This window comes from Oryctolagus cuniculus, chromosome 18 (assembly GCF_051225735.1).
Source record: "Oryctolagus cuniculus isolate XC-2025 breed Fujian yellow rabbit chromosome 18, ASM5122573v1, whole genome shotgun sequence".
Classification (NCBI taxonomy): Eukaryota; Metazoa; Chordata; class Mammalia; order Lagomorpha; family Leporidae; genus Oryctolagus; species Oryctolagus cuniculus.
Window position 1 is genome coordinate 4,672,220 of NC_142884.1, and position 19,801 is coordinate 4,692,020.

At 64.3% G+C, this 19,801-nt stretch overlaps 3 protein-coding genes and 1 long non-coding RNA gene across 11 annotated transcripts; 2 read left to right on the forward strand and 2 right to left on the reverse strand.

The window, feature by feature from the left end:
• The first annotated feature begins 5,962 nt into the window (after positions 1–5,962).
• Positions 5,963–10,614, forward strand: LOC127488978 (leukocyte immunoglobulin-like receptor subfamily B member 3). Of its 4 annotated transcripts, none has more exons than XM_089319844.1 (11): positions 5,963–6,351; positions 6,513–6,548; positions 6,705–6,992; positions 7,096–7,398; positions 7,948–8,247; positions 8,521–8,580; positions 9,011–9,118; positions 9,364–9,400; positions 9,476–9,510; positions 9,600–9,767; positions 9,994–10,121. In XM_089319844.1, the coding sequence occupies exons 1-10, from the start codon at positions 6,303–6,305 to the stop codon at positions 9,752–9,754; spliced, it is 1,371 nt and encodes a 456-aa protein (XP_089175970.1). In that variant the 5' UTR covers positions 5,963–6,302; the 3' UTR covers positions 9,755–9,767; positions 9,994–10,121. The 4 variants fall into 4 exon arrangements, with proteins under 4 accessions (XP_089175970.1, XP_089175971.1, XP_089175969.1 ...); XM_089319843.1 differs by having other exon boundaries at positions 5,987–6,351; positions 9,600–9,649; positions 9,994–10,614; XM_089319847.1 differs by having other exon boundaries at positions 5,988–6,351; positions 6,896–6,992; positions 9,600–9,649; positions 9,994–10,614.
• A 105-nt stretch (positions 10,615–10,719) lies between these two features.
• RPS9 (ribosomal protein S9) lies at positions 10,720–13,034 on the reverse strand. Of its 3 annotated transcripts, XR_016224482.1 has the most exons (6): positions 13,004–13,034; positions 12,667–12,788; positions 12,452–12,574; positions 11,487–11,673; positions 11,239–11,394; positions 10,720–10,940 (listed from the first exon to the last, which is right to left on the reverse strand). XR_016224482.1 is itself a non-coding variant. In XM_070061838.2 (5 exons), the coding sequence occupies exons 2-5, from the start codon at positions 12,761–12,763 to the stop codon at positions 10,763–10,765; spliced, it is 585 nt and encodes a 194-aa protein (XP_069917939.1). In that variant the 5' UTR covers positions 12,764–12,788; positions 13,004–13,034; the 3' UTR covers positions 10,720–10,762.
• A 151-nt stretch (positions 13,035–13,185) lies between these two features.
• LOC138846613 (uncharacterized) lies at positions 13,186–14,516 on the forward strand. Its single transcript, XR_016225069.1, has 2 exons — positions 13,186–13,966; positions 14,044–14,516. It is a non-coding gene; the product is annotated as an uncharacterized LOC138846613 (long non-coding RNA).
• Positions 14,517–16,383: 1,867 nt separating this feature from the next.
• Positions 16,384–19,663, reverse strand: TSEN34 (tRNA splicing endonuclease subunit 34). 3 transcript variants are annotated; one of them, XM_051829519.3, is made up of 5 exons: positions 19,455–19,663; positions 18,646–18,892; positions 18,344–18,569; positions 18,011–18,268; positions 16,384–16,744 (listed from the first exon to the last, which is right to left on the reverse strand). In XM_051829519.3, exons 2-5 carry the CDS (start codon positions 18,886–18,888, stop codon positions 16,557–16,559), a joined length of 915 nt encoding a protein of 304 aa, XP_051685479.1. In that variant the 5' UTR covers positions 18,889–18,892; positions 19,455–19,663; the 3' UTR covers positions 16,384–16,556. The 3 variants fall into 3 exon arrangements, with proteins under 3 accessions (XP_051685479.1, XP_051685480.1, NP_001164966.1); XM_051829520.3 differs by having other exon boundaries at positions 19,422–19,663; NM_001171495.1 differs by lacking the exon at positions 19,455–19,663 and having other exon boundaries at positions 16,557–16,744; positions 18,646–18,888.
• Between the last annotated feature and the right edge of the window lie 138 nt (positions 19,664–19,801).

A 19,801-nucleotide genomic window follows, 5' to 3' on the forward strand; every position in this document is an offset into this window, starting at 1 on the left:
CCGTGCAGCCCCCGAGAGACCCGGCCGGCGGTGTGCCGCTCCCCTGCGGAAGTGGGGAATGCGGCCAGGGGGAACTGCCCTTCCACGGAGGTGGAAGGGATAGTAGCCAACCCGGGAAGAACCAGCAGCAAACCCGGGGAAGGCCGAGCAGACGAAAGAACAGCGCAGGGTCCTGTGTCGTTCCTCCACGAAGAGGGGGAGCGACATAATGGTGCCGTGACTCGGATAGGAAACCTGACTCGGATAGGAAACCTGACTCGGATAGGAAACCTAGCTTGGATAGGAAACCTAGGACGGATAGCAAACTTAGGAGGGAAGAAACGGGAAGAGCTGGGAAAATGTCGGAGAGAGAGACTAGCAAACAGCCTAGGGAAATTTCGGAGAGAGACTAGCAAACAGCCTAGGGAAAAGCCGGACGAAAAAGGTGCCGGAAGAAGCTATCAAAGGCCTAGGCATAGATTCGGATACGGACTACGGGGGGAAGCTGGGAGAAATCTCTAAGGTCGAAAGCGAAAGTGAAAGCTAGAACAAACAGACTCGGGCGCGGACTGTGGGGAGAGGCCAGGAGAAATGAGGGAGGAGTATTGTTGGAGGAAAGCTTGGGGAAACATACCGGGTAGAGAAAAATGTTAGGGAAATTGAAGCCGCGGGGGGCAGGCCGAGGCGGATACGAAAGCCACTTTGGGATTCTCAAGTTAGCCCGGGAATAGGGGGCGAAAAGTTGAAACTAGAAGCTGAAACGTGAGCCTGGTTGGGATCCGTCTGATTAGCCCGGGGAGCAAAGGACGGGAAGCCAAACCGTGGGGGCGGAGACGTACGCTGGGTTGAATTCGCCAGGCTAGCCCGGGGAACTTAGATTGAATGCTAATGGCGGAGACGCAAGCTACGCTGTGTTACTCGCGGAAGCCGCCGCGTGCAGAGAGAGCACGGGGCGTGAATAGATACGGAACGGGGCTGGCGTAGGCCGTGGTTCAGACGCGAAAGGGTTAAGCGTGGAGACCGCGGAGCGCGCGAAGCCGAGCCGCGCAAAGCCTGGAAGCTGCGCAGATGAGAGAGGCGCGCGGGCTGAAGCGGCGCAGAGCCGGGAACCCGCCGGCGGGGCGAGGTGCCGGAAAGCCGCAGGGATAAGAGAAACAGAAGTTTAGAAGTAAAGTGAGAAAAATAGGAATGCTGGAAGATAGAAGTAAAATGGGAGAAATAGGAATGCCCGGAGATAGAGAAATAGAGAAATAAAAAGGCCTCCCTACAACACTGCAATGTGAGAGCTTGGATTCGGTCTGCCTAATCAAGTGAGGCGATGAGCACCTGCGGGCAGCTAGCAGCTTATGCGCCGCAGGTCACCGAAGACAGGCACGAATTAACATCAGTAAAGCTTCCCCACAATGCAACAATTAGGAGGCTTGGATTCGGTCTGCCTGATTTAAGGCGGTAAGCGCCAGCAAAGCTCGACCAGAGTATGAGCTGCAGGTCACCGAAGATAGGCACGAACCAACACTAATAAGTCTCCCCCACAATAAGGCAATGAGAAGGCTTGGATTCGGTTTGCCTGATAGGTTTTGTAAGCCCCTGCAGGCAGAGCAGAGCATGCGCTGCAGGGCACCGAACACAGGCACGCATCAGCGCCTAAAAACCTCCTCACAACATGGCGAAGAGAGGACCCGGATTCGGTTTGCCTGATAGGACTTGTAAGAGCCTGTGGCAACTCTAGCAAGTAGAGCAGAGTGTGTGCCGCGGGACACCGAAGACAGGCGCGTATCAACGCTAAAAAATAAAAAGAAAGGGGGATCTGTGGGGAGCAATCCGGACTAGACTAAGTTACTCGAATTAGGACTTATTCTATGCATCTGCTCTCCCACAATATGGCGCTGGGAGAGAAGTAAACAGCTTCCGCACAGCTGCCTCCAGTTCAACTAATAAACTGTAGGACTTGCTCCTGATTGGAGGAGAGCAGCGTACTCGGCGTGTGGGCAGCCGAGTTAGGATTGGCGGAGGAGGACTATAAAGGAGGAGAGAAACGGCATGCACCAGGAACATCTATGGGGAACATCTAGCTGAAGGAACACCCGTGCAGCCCCCGAGAGACCCGGCCGGCGGTGTGCCGCTCCCCTGCGGAAGTGGGGAATGCGGCCAGGGGGAACTGCCCTTCCACGGAGGTGGAAGGGATAGTAGCCAACCCGGGAAGAACCAGCAGCAAACCCGGGGAAGGCCGAGCAGACGAAAGAACAGCGCAGGGTCCTGTGTCGTTCCTCCACGAAGAGGGGGAGCGACAAGGGGGACCGGAGCCCACCAGCCCTCGCACCCCCAGCCAGGCTCCCCTGCAGGTGAGTGAGCTACAGGCTGGACTCAGGGCTCAGGCTGCTGCGGGGAGGTGGGACTCGGGTGACTGGGTCTGTCCCGGCCTCGGTGACCCCTCCGTGCACAGCCCCAGCCCCAGCACCCAGGACCTCACCCTGGAGAACCTCATCCTCATGGGCGTGGCGAATTGGTCCTGCTGGGCCTCGGGCTTCTGCTGGCGAAGGCTTTGTACAGCCAGAGAAGGACCCGAGCCGCAGGCCAGCGATGACCTGGAGAGAGGACAGCGCTGGGTCAGAGAGGCTGTGCCCCGGGGGCGGGGGAGGTGGGAGGCCGGAGGCCGGGCCGCATGGTGAGAAGCCTCGGGGAAGTGGGCGGAGCTCACCTGGGGTTGCAGAAATCCTGCTCAGGGGCAGGGACCCTGGTGGGCCGCTGGCGGTGCTGCTTCACCGGGCTCCCACGCACATTCTGGGAAGGGGCCCCGGCCTCCCGCAGCCCTGCCCACTGCCCTGCAGGCTCCCGTGCTGTTCTGTGCTGTTCCTCTCCAGGGACCACACACAGCTCAGTGGCCCTGAGTGTCCACAGGAGTGGGGTCGAACGGCCCATCGATAGGGCGACGCCGGGATTCGCTCCCCTTGACCTTCAGCAAGTGGGCAGGACGTGGGCGGGACACCTGTCACTCAAGATGGATTTACCCTTCCACTCACCAAAAGGAGGCGATGACACGTGGGGTCAGATATGGGAGGTCACAATTAATGGATCTGGGCTGGTGCTGTGGTGTAGTGGGTAAAAGCTGCCACCTGCGGTGCCGGCATCCCCTGTGGGCACCAGTTCGACACTCAGCTGCTCCACTTCTGATCCAGCTCTCTGCTATGGCCTGGGAAAGCAGCAGAAGATGGCCCAAGTCCTTGAGCCCCTGCATCCATGTGGGACACTCAGATGAAACTCGGGGCTCCTGGCTGGGGATCAGCCGAGCTCCAGCTGTGAGGGCCCATTGGGACTGAACCAGCAGATGGATACCTCTCTCGCTCCTTCTCTCTGTAACTCTGACTTTCAAATAAATATTTTAAAAAACTTGTGGCTCATCAAACTCTAAGGTAAAATCCCAGATGACCGTGGGACTCCGCCCTCCGAGAGGACCACACAGAAGTGAAAGACTGAAAGTGTGTGCAGGGTTTCTTCCGGCACGGAACGTTCAAGGTCACCTGGATTTCTCAGTGCTCGCCTAACGTAAACCTACAACACGGTTGGCTCTGGCGGACGGCAGCACCCGGTGTTCTGGAAGAGTGCGGATGCCTGCCCGGCTTCCTCTGATGGCTGATTACTCTGCTTGTCTGTGCGGTGCAAGTCTGCGTTTCCCACAGAGTTCAGTGAGGCGGGGTGGAGGGTGCGTCTGGATACTTCTCCCGTGTTTCCAGTTATGGGCTGAGGATTCCACCCAACCACAGCGTAGCTTAGGGAGTAAAGCCAACACCAGCAGTGCCGGCATCACATATGGTATGGCCAAGTTGGAGTCCCGGCTGCTCCACTTCTGATCCAGCTGCCTGCTAATGCGCCTGGGAAAGCTGTAGAGAACGACCCAAGTGCTTGGGTCCCTGCACCCACGTGGGAGACCCAGAAGCTCCTGCCTGGCTCCTGGCTTCAGCCTCGCCCAGCCATATGGGGAGCGAGCCATTGGATGGGAAACCTCTGCCTCTGATTCTCCTCTCTCTCCATCTCTCCCTCTGAAATAAATAAATCAGTCTTTTAAAAAAATTTTAAGCACTCCTAGAAGGAAATACCTGGGTAAATATGACCTCAGACTTCATCACAGTGTCTAAGCTGTGATTCCGAAAGTACAAGGAACAAATGGGAAAATGGCTGAATTGATCATCCCCAAAACTTCAGAAGTCTGTGCACCATGGACAGCTATCAAGGGAACAGAAAGACAACTAACACATTGTGTAAAGATCTGGAAGCCACAACAGGAAAAGCAAGAGTGCAACTCAGCCCAAGAGAAGGGAAGTGAAAATAATGCCACGGAGAGGCACCCCCACGCCCACCACACTGGTCACTTCTCGAAGACAAGGCAGGCAGAGTGTGGTCAGGGTGTGGGGAAATCGCAGCCCTGAGACTAGGCTGGAATGTGCAGGGTTCAGCCACTGCGCAAGAAGCTCGTAGTTCCTCAAAGCACCAGACCCAGCCTCAGACCATCACAGAGCAACCCACCCCCTGCATGGAGGCAGGTGCACATCCTGGCAAGAGTCAGGGTCAGGTGCAGTGCTCACCAGTGTGCTGAGTGCAGGCTCTGTGGAGTGTTTTCACTGCTGAGGGCCAGGAGGAGCCCTGACAACCACCCAGGGACTGTGCACACAGGCATCCATCCAAGCATGGTCAGCTGGGGACAGGAGCCAGATGTGCACCGGGGATGCGGGGCTCGGGGTGGTGGGTCCCTGGCTCCGTGGGAACTCTGCTGAGCCCCAGGAAGCCATAGAGTGACAATGTGGGCGTCAAGGGGTGCAGCCACACACAAAGGGCCCCGCGTAGCACCATTCCCAGAAACACCCAGGGCTGGGAGCCCACAGAGCCCTGGGGTTGGGCGGGGCTGGTGGGGCTGGCCTCTGCATGGTATGGAGCTTCCTTCTGGGGTGAGGCCGGAGGTGGTCCTAGCATTTCTGGGACTTTACCGTGAACGCCACTGAGTGCACTCTTTGCCAGCTCCTGTTTCTGGGAGGGGGACTTCCTCTCAACCAGACGCAGGGCTAAGGAAAGGACAGATGCCTGTCAGTGCCTTTGCACCCGAGGCTGTGATGAGCCACCGTGCGTTCTCTCCTGGGGCCCCACCCCAGAGCAGGCAGCTGAGAGCCTGCCCTCTGACCTCCACCCCAAACACGGCTGAGGATGGGGTCTTCCATTCTGTCTGGGACCCGGGACCGCTTCTGATTCACCTCTGGGGTCAGCGGGTGCTCCTAGGGACTTCTGAGGAGCGGCCCCTACCAGAACGGTGCTGTCCCCACGTCTGAATCTGGAAGGGACACTGCAGGACCCTGAGACCGGAGTGCTGCGGCCACGGCCACCCAGAGGGGAGGTCTCGGGCATCCCCCCACCACAGAGACGCTGGGGGGCGATGTCACCTGTTCAGGTCGCTCAGGAAGCGTCACCCCCACGTCATCCAGGAGCATGGAGCCCAGGTGCTCAGATCAGGGGAGGAGAGGCCGTGGGGGGCTCAGGAAGCAGGTGCCGGGGACCCCCAGCCACACGTGAGTGTGTATCTGCACACGGGCCCAGTGCCCTGCTCCCAGTCCCCTCTACCTAATGAGAAACCCGGTACAGTGCAGGCAGCACAGGGTGTGCGGCACTGGACCCCGGCTGGGCTGGTCAGGGCACCACCATATTCTCAGTTCCTAGGATAGCTCGGGGCCTCTGCCCTCAGACACCCTCCCCTCCTCACAGCTGCTAGCCAGGCCCTAGGCCCGCCAGCCCTCAGCAGGACCCCGCCCCAAGGCCGGGTCCTCTTTGTGGGCCCTCCTGCACCTGCCACAGCCACAGCTGGGCTGCAGCTCAGCCACACCTCTGCAGCGTCTGCCTTCTTCATCTGCTCTCATCAGCTCTGAGAGGCCTGGAAGATTCCGTCACCCTCCCCACGGGATCCAGCCCTCCCCACTCCCCTCCCCCACCCCAGCCCCCACAGCTGCACTCAACAGCTCAGGAAGGGGAAGTGCGAGTCTCAGCCACCCGGCCTGTGCAGGGAGAACCAGAACCCTAACCGGGCATCTCCTAGGCCCCGCCCATGAGGGGCACCCCCTGGTGGGGCTGACCAGGCAGGCACAGCGCAGGGGGCAGCGGTGGTGGAGGCCTGGTCCCATGGTCCCCAAAGCCTTTTCTGTCCTGGGCCCCGTCCTCAGGGACAGCGGGGGAGGGGCTGCTCCCTTCCTGTGAGGCCGCAGATGAGGAACCCGTGACGTCTCCCCGCTCATCTCCAGCCGAGCTCTGGGCCTGTGGCCCTCACAGCTGCTCTGCTCCACGGGACCATGGGTGGCGGGGCCCAGACCCCGGCCCTCACTGCCCTCCTCTGCCTGGGTGAGCTGGGGACACGGGGACAATGGGATCCCCTACAGGTGCGGGAGGGGACAGCGCCCTGGGCCAGCTGGGACCCCAGGGCTCAGAGGACCAGGGCAGACCTGGGAGTCTCTGCAGGGGTGGGGAGTGGGGAGCAGCTCTCACGGGGACCTCTCTTCCAGGACTGTGCCGGGTGCCAGGGGATGGGGCACAGGCGGGTGAGTCTCCCCTGACCTGGCTCAGCCCCAGGGCCCAGGCAGCTCAGGGTTGAGGAGCCCAGGGGGCTGGGCTGATGGTGATGGCTGGGAGTGGAGCTGGGGAAGGGGGCGGGGGAGGGGCGGCACCCGGGGTCTGCAGGTCTGATTACCTTCCAGGGACCCTCCCCAAGCCCTCCATCTTGGCTGACCCAGGCCCCCTGGTCGCCGTGGGGAGTCCTGTGACCCTCTGGTGCCAGGGGTCTCTGCAGGCTGAGATCTACGGCGTGTATAAAGAGGGCAGCCCTCAGCCCTGGGTAGTGCAGGCCCAGCAGGACTCCAGACACAAGGCTAGCTTTTCCATCATCCAGTCCATGAGCTCCTACGACTCAGGGCAGTACTGGTGTGTGTATCGGACCCCGCTCGGCCTCTACCAGCGCAGTGACCCCCTGACCCTGGTAGTGACAGGTAAGGGGTGTCCCCTGCCTAGAGTGGCTCCAGGTCACAGAAGGAAGCTAAGTGGGGTGCACGAGGCAGCAGCCCCCCAACACGGCTCTGCCCTCCCCTGCAGGGATGTTCCCAGGGCCCTCCCTGTCAGCCCAGCCAAGCCCCGTGGTGGCGTCAGGAGGGAACGTGTACCTCTCCTGTGGCTCAGATGAGGCGGGCACTGCACATCTGCTGAAGGAGGGTGGAGCCGGCCCCCTGCACAGCCTGGAAGCCTGGTTCTCCCAAGTTGCTGGGGTGTGGCAGGCCACCTTCCTCCTGGGCCCCGTGGACGGCAGCTACGGGGGCATCTACAGGTGCTACCGCGCTCACACCAGCCAGCCCCATGTGTGGTCCCTGCCCAGCAATCCCCTGGAGCTCCAGGTCACAGGTGAGGGGCCCAGTGCCCAGGGAGCCTGGGTGGGGGTGGGCAATTTGGGAACTCTGACCCCGTGTAGGTGGTGATCAGCTCAGACCCTGCTGGCTGTGGGATGTGTGGCTGAGCCTGGCTCCCTCCCCCTCTCAGGGCTGCACAGGGAGCCCTCCCTCTCAGCCCTGCTGCTCTGGGGACAGAGCCTGACTCACTGCTGTGAGCCCAGCTGTGACAGATACGCCTGACCAGGCCCCAGCCCCGACTTCCTCCTGGGCCCTGTGAGCGGCTCCCTTGGGGACCGGTACAGGTGCTGCGGTGGATGCCAGGGTCCCCCTGGACATGCTCTTGCATGTGGGAAGCCCCTGCCCGTCCTGTCCTGTCTGCCCCAGGCTGGGCCCGGGTTGTGCCCTGGGGCTGTGGAGTGCAGAGATTTCTGGGCCAGAGGTCCAGTGGGGCTGTGTCTCTGGGAGGGGAGTGGAGCCAGCAGGGACACGGACCCCAGGAGACCCGCACTGTGCTGAGGGGAGGGAGGGGCTGCTCCCTCCACACCGCCATCCTCTCTCCCAGGGATGTACAGGAAACCCTCCCTGCAGGCCCAGCCGGGGCCCTCGGTGCCCTGGGGAGTGACGGTGGCCCTGCGCTGTGGCTCTGAGGAGGCGATGGACACCTTTCTCCTGCACAAAGTGGGCTCAGGTGCCCCTCCCCAGCGCCTGCGTGTCTCAGGCTCGGCCATGGCTGCTCAGGCCACCTTCACGCTGGGTCCCGTGACCTCGGCCCACGGGGGCACCTACAGGTGCTACAGCGCCCACAGCACCGACCCCTACCTGTGGTCATGGCCCAGCGACCCCCTGCAGCTCGAGGTGTCAGGTGAGGGCCCCAGCCCTGTGTCCCTGGTGGTCCTGGTCAGTGCAGGGCTGTCCCCAGGAGAGGGCTGGGTGGGGGAGGGGCCCCAGGGCCCAGGTCACCCTCTGTGGCACTTGTGGTGGCGGATGCCATTGGTGGGGGTCCTGCAGCTGAGTTGGAGAAGGGTTGGGCTGAGGCAGATTGGGGTGCTGGGCCCGGCCTGGGAGAGGAGCCAGCAGGCCCGTGTAGGGAGCATGGCAGCCCAGCCCTCACCGCCTGTCCCTGTCCCCACCCCAGGAGGCCCTGAGGGTCAGCCGCTCACCCCCACGGAGCCCAACCCCACCCCTGCCGTGAGTGGTGAGTGAGGGGCTGTGCTGTGCTGCGCCTGACCATGAGGTGGGAAGGCCCCTCTCTGCACCTGCTCCTCCACCCGCAGGGGAGCAGACCCGGGCACGGGGGGGGGGGGGGGGGGGGGGGGGAGGCACACAATGCTCCTCCTGGAGCAGCAGCCCTGGTCTTTGGGGAGGGCTGGGTTTGGGAGCCAGTTTGTGGGCTGCAGGCCCGGTTTGGAGCTGGCTGCCTGCTGCCCCATGCTGGGGGCTCGTTGAGGAACGGGGAAGGAACGGGGAAGGCCTGGGCACGCAGCCTGGGGCAGTGGCCCGACCACCCCCACGGGCCAGGGCTTGGCAGAGCAGGGTGGGGGGCACTGGGCCTGGGCCCCCCGGGTGTGAGGACTCCTGGGGGAGCAGGGGAGGCCGCTCCTCACTGGGACCTCGCTGCACCCCAGGTCTCCCTCAGCTGAAGGTGCTGCTCGGAGTCTCGGTGGCCGCCTTCCTCTCGCTCTGCCTCCTCCTCCTGCTCCTCCGAGCGAGGCGTCACTGCAAAGGCAGGTCGGGTGAGTAGCAAACACCGCAGGCTCCGGGGCCAGTGGGCTCCCAGGGCAGACGGGGTGTGGGGGCTCAGAGCCGCAGCCACAGGTCAGGCCAGAAGCCCCATTCACATCCACCTTCTTTCCCCCCTTCTCCCCATGCACGTTCCCCCCACATGAACAGTGGGTCCCTCCTTATGTCCTCTGTAGACCTTAGTGCAGCTGGGGAGGGTCCTAGGGTGGGCTGCTGGCTGACTTCCCACCTCCCGCAGAGTCGGAGCCCAGGAAGGGGAGACGACCACACAGGAGGTGAGACCTGTTCCAAGACAGCCTCCCCCGAACCTCCCCCCACACACCACTAACACCCCATGTCTGCTTCCCCAGCGCCAGCCCAGCTGTGGAGGCCCAGGAGGGCTTGGGTAAGGGGCCTGGGAGGGGATGGCTGGGAGGAGAGCACCTGACACAGCATGGCCTCAGCCAAACCATTGTCCTTCTCTGGGCCTCCCAGGAGCTGCTATGAAACACAGGCATCCTGAGGACAGCCCGCTGGACACTCAGGTCAGGCGTCCTGTCCCCTCCAGCCAGCCCCTCCCACTCCCCGTGGGACACACCCACTCCTCCACTGGGGGCTCTTGGCCCCACACTGTATGCCACTCTGGCTAGGCCTGGACCCCAGGTAGTGTGTGTGCACTCTCCAAATCCTGCACAATGGACTCCCCTTCACCCTGCCTTCCCCAGCCACGGGTGCCAAGGCTGCGTCCCCCCAGGAGTGGGTCTCCCTGCTTTGTGCCTTCCTGCCAGCATCTCCTGGGGGCCACTTCCTCCCCAGCCACCTGCACATGGCTCTTCTCCTCCACCCTACTCCTCCCTAACCCTACCCCACCCTTTCCCTACTCTCCCAGCTCCAGGCTGAAGGCCCCCAGGTGACCTACGCCCAGCTGAGCCACACTCTGCAACCAGAGGGGACAAGGGCGACCTCCTCCCGGTCAGGACAGCTCCCAGAGGAGCCCTGCGTGTACGCCGCCCTGGCTGTCCGCTAGGCTAGCCGGGACAACACCCAGCCCCTGCTCCAAGGACCCTGGGAAGGCACTGCGCCACCCCCCAGCTCCACATTTCTTCTTGGAGCCAGCTGCCCTCATGGGGCCTACTGAGGGGCCCAGACAGGAACGAGACCATCGTGGACCTGCGGCTACTGCAGGGGAAGGGTCTTCCAGCTGCTCATTAAGTTCCTCTGCAGACCCCACAGCAACCCCAAGGACCTCCTTTGTCTCTGCTTCCAGGCTGAGGCCCCCCGGCTCCAGGCCCAGCCCCTCCTCCTCTCCCCTTGGGAAAGGGAAGGCCCCCTCCCGCCTGAGGCTGAGTCAGCTCCCACATGTCCCGCCCACTGCACCCAGGAACTGCGGGGGGGGGGCGGGGGTGGCTGGGCCAGTACCGTGCCCGGCGGCTGGAGCCACCAGCTGAGGCACGCGTATCCCCAGCGCCAACATGTTCCTTTGCCTAATACACCTCCCCTCTGGCCTGGCTCTGCGGGTCTCTGCCAAACGCAACACAGGGCTCACCCCTCCCGACCCCAAGTCCCCCTCCCAGGGCCCCATGGGTGCTGCCGACATCAATCGCGGGCCAGGTTCTCCAGGTTGGGTGCCTTTATTTCAGACCCCCGCGGCGGGAGGCTCAGTCCTCCTCCTCGTCGTCGCCGGCCCCCGCACCGCCCTGGCCCTTCTTGGCGTTCTTCCTCTTCACGCGGCCAGGCCGGCCCCCGCCGTAGGGCGAGCGCAGGGAGAAGTCGATGTGCTTCTGGGAGTCCAGGCGCACGATGAAGGACGGGATGTTCACCACCTGCTTGCGCACCCTGGGGACGGGCAGGGGCAGGTGAGGGCGTGGTGGGCCCCTCCCCTCCACATACCCCATGACCCTCACACACACTGCAGACCACTGAGGGAGCTCTGGTCTGCCCCCAGTGGCGGGGCAGCAGCTTCTGGCCCCTTCTGCGGCCTCCCCTCTACTCTCGGGGGTGCCTGCCCGCTGACCGACTGCTCCCACACCTGCCACCCCTGTCAAGTGCAGAGGGCGGATTCACCAAGGTCAAGGTGGACAGCGGAACCCAGTCCTCCGTTTCCACCCTCGGCCGGGGACGCCGGAGCCATTACCTGTCCAGCTGCCTGCAGGCCCGGCAGTGGCCTTCGCAAGGTGTACGGCTCAGGCCGCAGTGACCCTTGCGCGGGGCTGCGGGGGACGAGGCTGCGCCACCCCCCGCGAGCTGTCGGCAGGGGAATCCGCACCCTCACACCCACCGTCTGCAGGGGCTGCACGGGGCACAGGGACAGCACAGCAGGCTCAGTGAGGCAGCAGGGGGCGGGGGGGGGTCAGGCCCGCGGGGAGGGCCCAGCACGGGTACCTGATGTGGCGCTGGCGGATGAGCACGCGCGCGTGGTGGATGGACTTGGCCAGGCCCAGCTTGAAGACCTGCGTCTGCAGGCGCCTCTCCAGGAAGTCCTCGATCTTCAGCCCCAGGATGTAGTCCAGCTTCATCTTGCCCTCGTCCAGCACCCCGATGCGGACCAGCCGCCGCAGCAGGGCGTTGCCTGGGGACGAAGCGCTGGCTCGGGGCTCTGGCTCCAGAGGCCCCGCGACCCTCAGAGCCACCCCAGGGCCGGTCAGCGTGCCCCCGCCCCGTGTGCGCCCTGTCCGCGGCGCAGGTGAGAGCTCGGCGGGGTCCTGGCCCAGGGGCCGGGACGCCCACACCCCATGCTGGAGTCCACAGAGCCAAATACACTTCAGGAGATTTTGAAGAACCCTCTGGTGGGGGCCGGCGCTGTGGTGCAGCGGGTTAAAGCCCCCGCCTGCAGTGGCAGTATCCCTTGTGGGCGCCAGTTCGAGTCCCAGCTGCTCCACTTCCCACCCAGCTCTCTGCTGTGGCCTGGGAAAGCAGTGGAAGATGGCCCGAGTCCTTGGGCCCCTGCACCTGCAGGCTCTCCCCACTGACATCACCCGGCTCCAGGCCACGCGGGCTCCCTGCCCGGGCGCTGACAGAGGGCTCACGCCCTGTTCCTTAGGGCAGACCGCTTTCATCATGTCAGTTACAAGCGGCTCCAGCACCCCCGGGTCGGCAGGAGTGCCCCCGACTCCAGGACCCGAGACACAGAAGCGATGGAGACCCCAGCAGCCAGCAGCCTCCCCGACCTCCTCCGGTCTCACGAGGGCTGACCTCTGCAGCCGAGCGTTAACGCCACGGAACGGAGACCCGGCCGGAGCCCCGGGCGAAACGCAGCCGCTCCCCCGGAATCCCGCTCCCGGGCGCCGGGCCGCTCCAGCGAGGCAGAGAGCCCAGGGGGACCCCGGCGCGGGCCGCCCCGCACGCACCTTCGAACAGCCGGCGCGGGTCCTTCTCGTCCAGCGTCAGCAGCTCGCGGGCGGCCTTGCGGATCTTGGCCAGCGTGAACTTGACCCTCCACACCTCGCGCTTGTTCCGCAGCCCGTACTCGCCTGCGGCGGGGCAGGGGCGGCGGTGAGCAGCGCGGCCACGCGGGCGGCCCCCCCACCCCGCGCCGGCCGCCCCGCCCCGCCTCGCCGCTCACCGATCAGCTTCAGCTCCTGGTCGAGGCGGGACTTCTCGAAGGGTCTCCGCGGGGTGACGTACGTCTTGCGACAAACCCAGCTCCGGGCCACCGGCATGTTGGCTCCGTTTCGCGGTCCGCGCCTGCGCGATCACACAATCTCGCTGTAACCTCGTGGCGCGCGGGGCAGATCTCGCGAGAACCGGACCTCGGCCTCGCAGGACCGCACGCCGCGTGCAAACGTCCCTCCCGCGCACTCTCTCCTCCCGTCCCCTCCAGGAGCGCCAGCGGCAGCGCGTAAAGCCAGCAAGACCACGGCGACCAGGCCCGGCCTACCACACATGCAGCCCCAGCTCACCTCCCGGAAGGATCCCGTACGCCCGAAAGAGGAGCGCGCGTGCTCCGGCCACGCTCTTATAGCAACGCCGCCTGGACGTGACGTCATCACGCACGGCGCGCGCCGGCACCAATCAGAAAAAGGCATTGGAGAACGAGACGCTGGGCTAGAGTGCCGCGCTGGGAGGACCGGGCGTGTTCCGGACGCGAGGTGGGCCGGCGGCACCGCCGTGGGCTGTTGTTTAAAGTCACGCCGCTTAGCCCGGGGTCCCGGCGTCCCGTGGGAGTCCAGGGCGCCGTCCGGGTCCCCCCCGTGGGAGTCCGGGGCGCCGTCCGGGTCACCCCGTGGGAGCCCAGGGCGCCACCGTGTCACCGCCGTGGGAGCCCGGGGCGCCGTCCGGGTCCCCCCGTGGGAGCCCAGGGCGCCACCGTGTCACCGCCGTGGGAGCCCGGGGCGCCACCGTGTCCCCCCCGTGGGAGCCCGGGGCGCCGTCCGGGTCCCCCCGTGGGAGCCCAGGGCACCCTCCGGGTCCCCCTTCCGTGGGAGCTCAGAGCGTCGTTCGGGTCTCTCCGTGGGAGCCCAGGGCGCCGTCTGTGTCCCCTCTGCGGGATCCCAGGGCACCATCCGAGCCCACCCCCTCTGCGGGAGCCCAGGGCGCCCTCCTGGCCCCCAGTGAGCAGCGGAGCCCGCGCCGTGGCCTGCTGCCTCCCGGGATGCCCAGGAGGGTGCGGGCCTGCACGGCGCCTTGGAGAGCGCGGTGGGTGAGGGCTCCCTGCCTGGGCCCTGCGGCCGATGTCGAGGGCGGCGCCGGGGCCTCCCGGGATGGGAGGGCTCCAGAACAGGCGCCGGTCTATGCGCCCCGACCCCCGGGCACCGCCTGGAGCCGACGGTTTCTCCATCTCTCTTGGCCTGAAACGGGCCCTGGAATATCCCAGCCCGTCCTCTCCGGAGTAATCCTGCTCGTCCAATGCTCCCGTTACACAGGCAAGATGCTTAGCTCCAGGCTAAACGCGCGGTGTGCATTTACAAAACTGATTTTAATAGACTTTATTTATTTGAAGGGGCCAGCGAGAGAGAGGTCTTCCATCCACTGGCTCACTCTGCAGGCACCGGTCCGTGCAGGCTGCAGCGCGAGCCGGGAGCTCCGTCGGGTCTCCCACGAGGGTGGCAGGGCCCGGGCATCCGCGGGCAGCTGGGGCGCCGGCGTGGCAGGTCCAGCTCGGGACTAACCGGGAGCCTGCGGAGGGCTCGCTGCCGGCCGTCACCGCCACTGTACTGAGTTTCCTTCAGCCCTGGCGTCACCTGCACGAGGGGCAGAGCTCAGTGAGGGGGAGACCAGGGCCCTGGCAGGTTTGCTCCTCTGCCTGACCTGCTCTGTGCTCTGTTACCACGGATCTGGGGAAACTTGATAGCTGTCACTGTCACTTCTAAAAAATGTTTATTTAAAAAAAAAAAAAAAGCTTGTTTCTTCAAAAGGCAGAGCAAGGGCCGGTGTGACCTCATTTTTGGTAAGAAAATAAAATTCACCTTTTAATTCCCGTTTTTCCACAAACTTTTTGAAAGTCGCCTTGCATTGTTTAAAACATGCTTAGTGAGTGGTCTGGAAAAAGAAGAGTTCCAAATTCTCCCCCTCAGCCTGAGTCAGTCCTAGCTTAAAGGACCCGCTCGCTCAGCGACCTGGCACCTGAGCACTGAGGCGCCGGAACCTCCGTTCCTGGAACTAGGGACCCTGCGTGGACAAGGCCTCGTCCTTCACCGGGACAGCTCGCTGGAACCAGCTGGGCACCGGATAAGCCCCCAGTGCAGTACAGGGCACCCTGGGACTCCTGCATCAGGCAGACTCTCCCCAGAGAGAAAGCAGGCGGCTCCGTGCCGGCCGGGCATGGGGACAGGGGCGGCAGCAAGCAGGCAGGGCAGAAACGGGCCGAGGTTGACCGTGGGGCGGGCGCCGTGGCACAGCGGGTTAAGCCGCCACCTGTGATGCCGGCATACCATATGGGCACCAGTTCAAGTCCCGGCCGCTCCACTTCCTGTCCAGCTCCCTGCTAACCCACCTGGGAAAGCGGCAGAAGATGACCCCAGTGCTGGGCCCCTGCGCCCATGAGGGAGACCTGGAGGAAGCTCCAGGCTCCTGGCTGCAGCCTGGCCCAGTCCCAGCCCTTGTGGCCATCTGGGGAGTGAACCAGCGGATGGAGGACCTCTCTTCTCTCTGTGCCTTTCAAATACATTAAAATAATTATAATAAAGCTGGACTGTGGTGGCGGTTGCACAGTCCTACCCTACATTCTACCAAACACCCATTAACTGTGGACCGAAAACCCGTGAGCCTTTATGGTAAACGAGTCGTCTTCAGAAAGTGTCCATTAGGATAAATCAAGCATGGATTTCAGAATTACTTTGTACCAAAATGAACTTAGCTTTCAATTCCATTCTTCCACTAAGCTTTTTTTAAAGATTTTATTTATTTGAAAGAGAGTTACAGAGAGAGGTAGAGAGAGAGAGAGAAAGAGGTCTCCATCTGTTGGTTCACTCCCCAGATGGCCACAACGGCCGGAGCTGTGCCGATCCGAAGCCAGGAGTCAGGAGCTTCTTCCGGGTCTCCCACGTGGGTGCAGGGCCCAAGCACTTGGGCCATCTTCTACTGCTTTCCCAGGCCACAGCAGAGAGCTGGATCAGAAGTGGAGCAGCCAGGTCTCGAACCGGCACCCATATGGGATGCCGGTGCTTCAGGCCAGGGCTTTAACCCACTGTGCCACAGCACCAGCCCCCCACAAAGCTTTGAAATACCTCACATACTTGTTTTAGTTTTTATCAAAATTGTACACTATAACATGTCTAAAAATTGTAGACCAGAACATGTTTAATAAACCTGAAGTATAAATATAGAGTGTGTGGTGTGACAGAATGCCGCGGCCCCTGCTGGAGCACTGGGTGTGAGTCCTGGCCACACTTCTGACCCCAGCTCCCTGGGAGGCAGCAGGTGACGGCCCAGCTGCACAGGTCCCTGCCACTCCAATGGGAGACCCAGACGGAGTTGCCTGCTCCTGGCTTTGGCCTGGCCTGGCCTTGGCCGTTGTGGGCGTCTGGGGAGTGAACCAGTGGATGGGAGATGTCTCTCTCAGATAGAAAGGAGATAAACATTTAAATACACGTGTAAGTAAACAACATCAAAACAATTCTGAAGCACCACCCAGGACACGGAAACATTCTAGAAGCCCCCACTGACGCCCCCAAATTCTGAGCCCTGAACTCGCAGCGGCTGCACAGTGTTCTCTGTACAACCTCTGCGGCGCAAGGGGACCGGGGCAGGGCGCCCGGCCTCCCCACGCCGTCTCCACAGCTGTCCCCGCGGATGGGAGCACCCACATGTCACCTCCCAGGACTGCAGCCACAAACTCAGGGTGAGTCCACAAGTTTATTGAGGCCTCCTGGGACCGAGGCCCTGCAGGAACAGATGAACACGCCGGGTCCCAGAAGCCCACAGTTTGGGAACCGGTCACAACGACACCAGCACAGCCACTGAGAGCTCGCGGCGGGGAGCCGGAAGGATGCAGAGTCCGACGGGCCAGGGCGCTCACTGCAGGCCGGCCCACTGCAGGGAGGTGTAGACCACCTTGCCGCCGGGCTGTGGGGAGCAGAGCAGCACGGTCTTCCTCACGCTGGTGCCCAGGCGGCCGGCAGAGACCAGGTCCTGCAGGGGGATGGGGTCGTCGGGGGCCCAGCACTGGGCGATGTAGTGCGCGTGGAAACGGAGCGGGTCGCCTGAGGGAGAGAGGCAGGTAGGCGCCGGGCAGCGACACGGCCCCGGCTGCCGTACTTGCACAGGGGGGCGATCGCTCTTATCCTTCCTCGTCGCTATCCGACGCAAACAACCAAATGTGGAGTGGACGGCCTCCCAGCCCCACCCGGGAACCGCCGGTGACGCTGCCGTGGTCTGACCAGGACGTGGCCCCCCAAACTCACGCAGAACCCCAAAGCCCCGGGGCTAATGTGGACCGATGGGGTGCGGCGGAGCCTGCTCCGGCTCCGGTATTTGGAGGCGGGGCTTCGGGCAGCCCCGGGACGGCACCGCGCTGGCACTGTCGGCAGAGCCCCTGGTGGGCGCGTCTCTGCCGCTCGGCTCCCGGTGCCGGTGCCTACATCAACCTCTGACAGCTATTGCTTTGTTTTCTGACTGCTAACTTAGTAATAATCTCTTTGGCTGTTTTCCAACTTTTCTAAAGATATAGTCATTTATTTGAAAGATTTACAGAGAGGGAGAGACAGAGAGGTGTTTCATCCTCTGGTTCACTCCCCAAGTGGCTGGGCCAGGCCAAAGCCAGAACCTAGGAGCTTCCTCCAGGTCTCCCACGTGGGTGCAGGGGCTCAAGCACTTGGCCATCTTCCCCTGCTTTCCCAGGTGCATTAGCAGGGAGCTGGATCGGAAGTGGAGCAGCCGGGACTCGAACCAGCACCCACATGGGAGGCCGGCACCACAGGCGGTGGCTTTACCCACGAGGCCGCGTTGCTGGCCCTGTGTCTCCCGATCTCTAAATGCTGCGGATGATCCTGCAGGGGGCACTCCTGTGCAGCTGTCTACAGATTTCCAAGTGAGCCTTGGGGGTCACAGGAAACATCTCATGAAAGCTACCAAACCACCTCCTAAGTGAACTTGGGGGCTCCCCAGTGGTTCCTGTCCTTCCAAGAGTTTCAAAAGTCGGAAAAATGTGAGGCAAACAGAAATCCCAGCGTCCCGGTTGCAGTCCCGGCTACTCTGTTCGGACCCAGCTCCCTGCTGATGCGCCTGGGGAGGCAGTGGAAGATGGCCCAGTCCCTGGATCCCTGCCACCCACGTGGGAGGCCCGGGTACCCCATGGAGTTCCTGGCCCGGCCCAGCCCTGGCACTTGCAGCCATGCGGGGAATGAACCAATGGATGCATGACCCCTCTATTGCTCTGTCTTTAGAAGAAACCAAAAAAAAAAAAAAAAAGGAAAAAGGCCGACTACGCCGGGACCCGGTGCAGCGGCCGGGGCCCAGCCCAGACTCACCTGGGTAGACCAGGAAGTCGCCGCCGAACTTGCCCGCGGCGCTGAGGAAGAAGCCGCGCTCCCACAGGTCCCTGTAGATGCTGTAGCGCAGCTCGTGGGCAGGCCGGCCGGCGTGCGGCCAGTCCTCGGACTGCACGCGCCAGTCCAGCGGCCTGGCCTTGACCGGTCGCGGCCTGGCGGTGGCCAGCTGGACGAGCAGAGCGGACCTGGGCAAGGGGGCCGCCCCACCGGAAGGCCCTGGCTGGGAAGACGAGGGGGCTGGGGCAGGGGGGTGAGGTTAGGCTCGGTCGCCGGCCCCCACGCTGCACTCCCCGGGGTCAGGCCCGCGCTCACCTGCCTCCTCCTGCTCCCCGGAAGCCTGGCCCTCCTGGGCCTGCCCTGCGGCCGCCTCCCGCGCCCCGCCGGCCCCCGCCTCCTGCTCCAGCTTCTGCTTCTTGGCGGCCTGGCCCTCCGCGATCTTCTCCAGCAGCTCCTGACGCCGGGCCTCCCGGGCCTCCACGGCCAAGGCGCTCTGCTCCTGGAAGCTCTGCTCTTGTTGGCGCTTGAAGGATGCCAGAGCCTGCGGGGCGGACTCAGCTGCAGCCCCGCGCCCAGCGTGCAGCCCGACCCCGAGGTCCCGGGCTCAGACCCCTTACCAGGCCGTGCTGGCGCGGATCCGGGCGCGGGGCGCTGACCAGGGTCACGGCGCCGATCTCGGCCAGCAGCCGCGCCTCTTCGGGCATCAGCAGCAGCGGGAGGCCCAGGCGCGAGTTCTGGCGGGGCCCGCGGGGCAGGGCGCCCACCGTGCGGCCCCCCACGCCCAGGCGCTCGCGCAGCGCCTGCACCGCCTCGGCCCCCCACACCAGGGAGCGCCCGTTCGCCACCTCCACCACCAGCATCCTCCTGCGGGAGCCGAAGGCGAGGCGGTCACTCAAACCGCGCGGCGCCGCCGGCCGCCCGGGGGTCGCGCCGGAGCCCCGCCCCGGCCCCGGAGCCGCCCGCGGGCCTCGGAGGGGCGGGACCTCGCCCTGGCCGCGGCACAGCCTCCGCACCCGGCGGTCGGCGCCTCGCTCGGCGCCGCCACCGCAGGACCCGCCGCCGTGCCTTCGCGCCTCAGACAGAAACCGACGCAGGCGCGGCGCCACGCCCCCTCCGGGGCGGCCACCTTTGGCACCGCCTCCTGCCCGTCAGAGCGCCGCCGAGGCCACGCCCCCTCCCGGAAGCCCGAGCTCGGCCACTCCCCTGGAGCCGCCGGGGTTCGGCTCTCCGTGCTCGAAGCCCCGCCCCCTCCCGAGCGCAGGGCGCTCAGCGTTCGGGAGTTCTCGGGACCTGTCAATCCTGCAGCCTGGGCCCGCCCCCCGCCAGGCTGCCGGGTCGGGGAGTGCCCGCCCCACGACCGAACCCCTAAGCCAGAGGCCCCGCCCCCGCGCACCCGCCGTCCCTCGCGCGGGCGGGGTCAGCTCACTTGCGAGCTGTCCGTCCGCGTCCTTGCTTCCCCTCAGAGTGTCCCGCCGTCCTCCGGTAGAAGCAGCTGGTCTCCTGGTAAACACCAAGTCCCGACCGAGGTGGAGCCGCCCCCTACGCAGCGCGCCTCGCGCGGCTTCCTCCGCCCACCCATGGCGACCCCCCGCGTCAGACTCGTCATTCCGCCACCTCAGCGAGGCGGGAGGCTGGGACCGCCCCGCCCCCGGACCCCTCGGCCCCGCCCAGCCGCAGCCCTCCGGCTCCCCGGTTCTACCCCGTTCCTACCCCCGGCGCACGCGGCCCTCAGAGCGCCGCCCCCTCGGGGGTCGCTTTCTCCCCGCCCCCCGT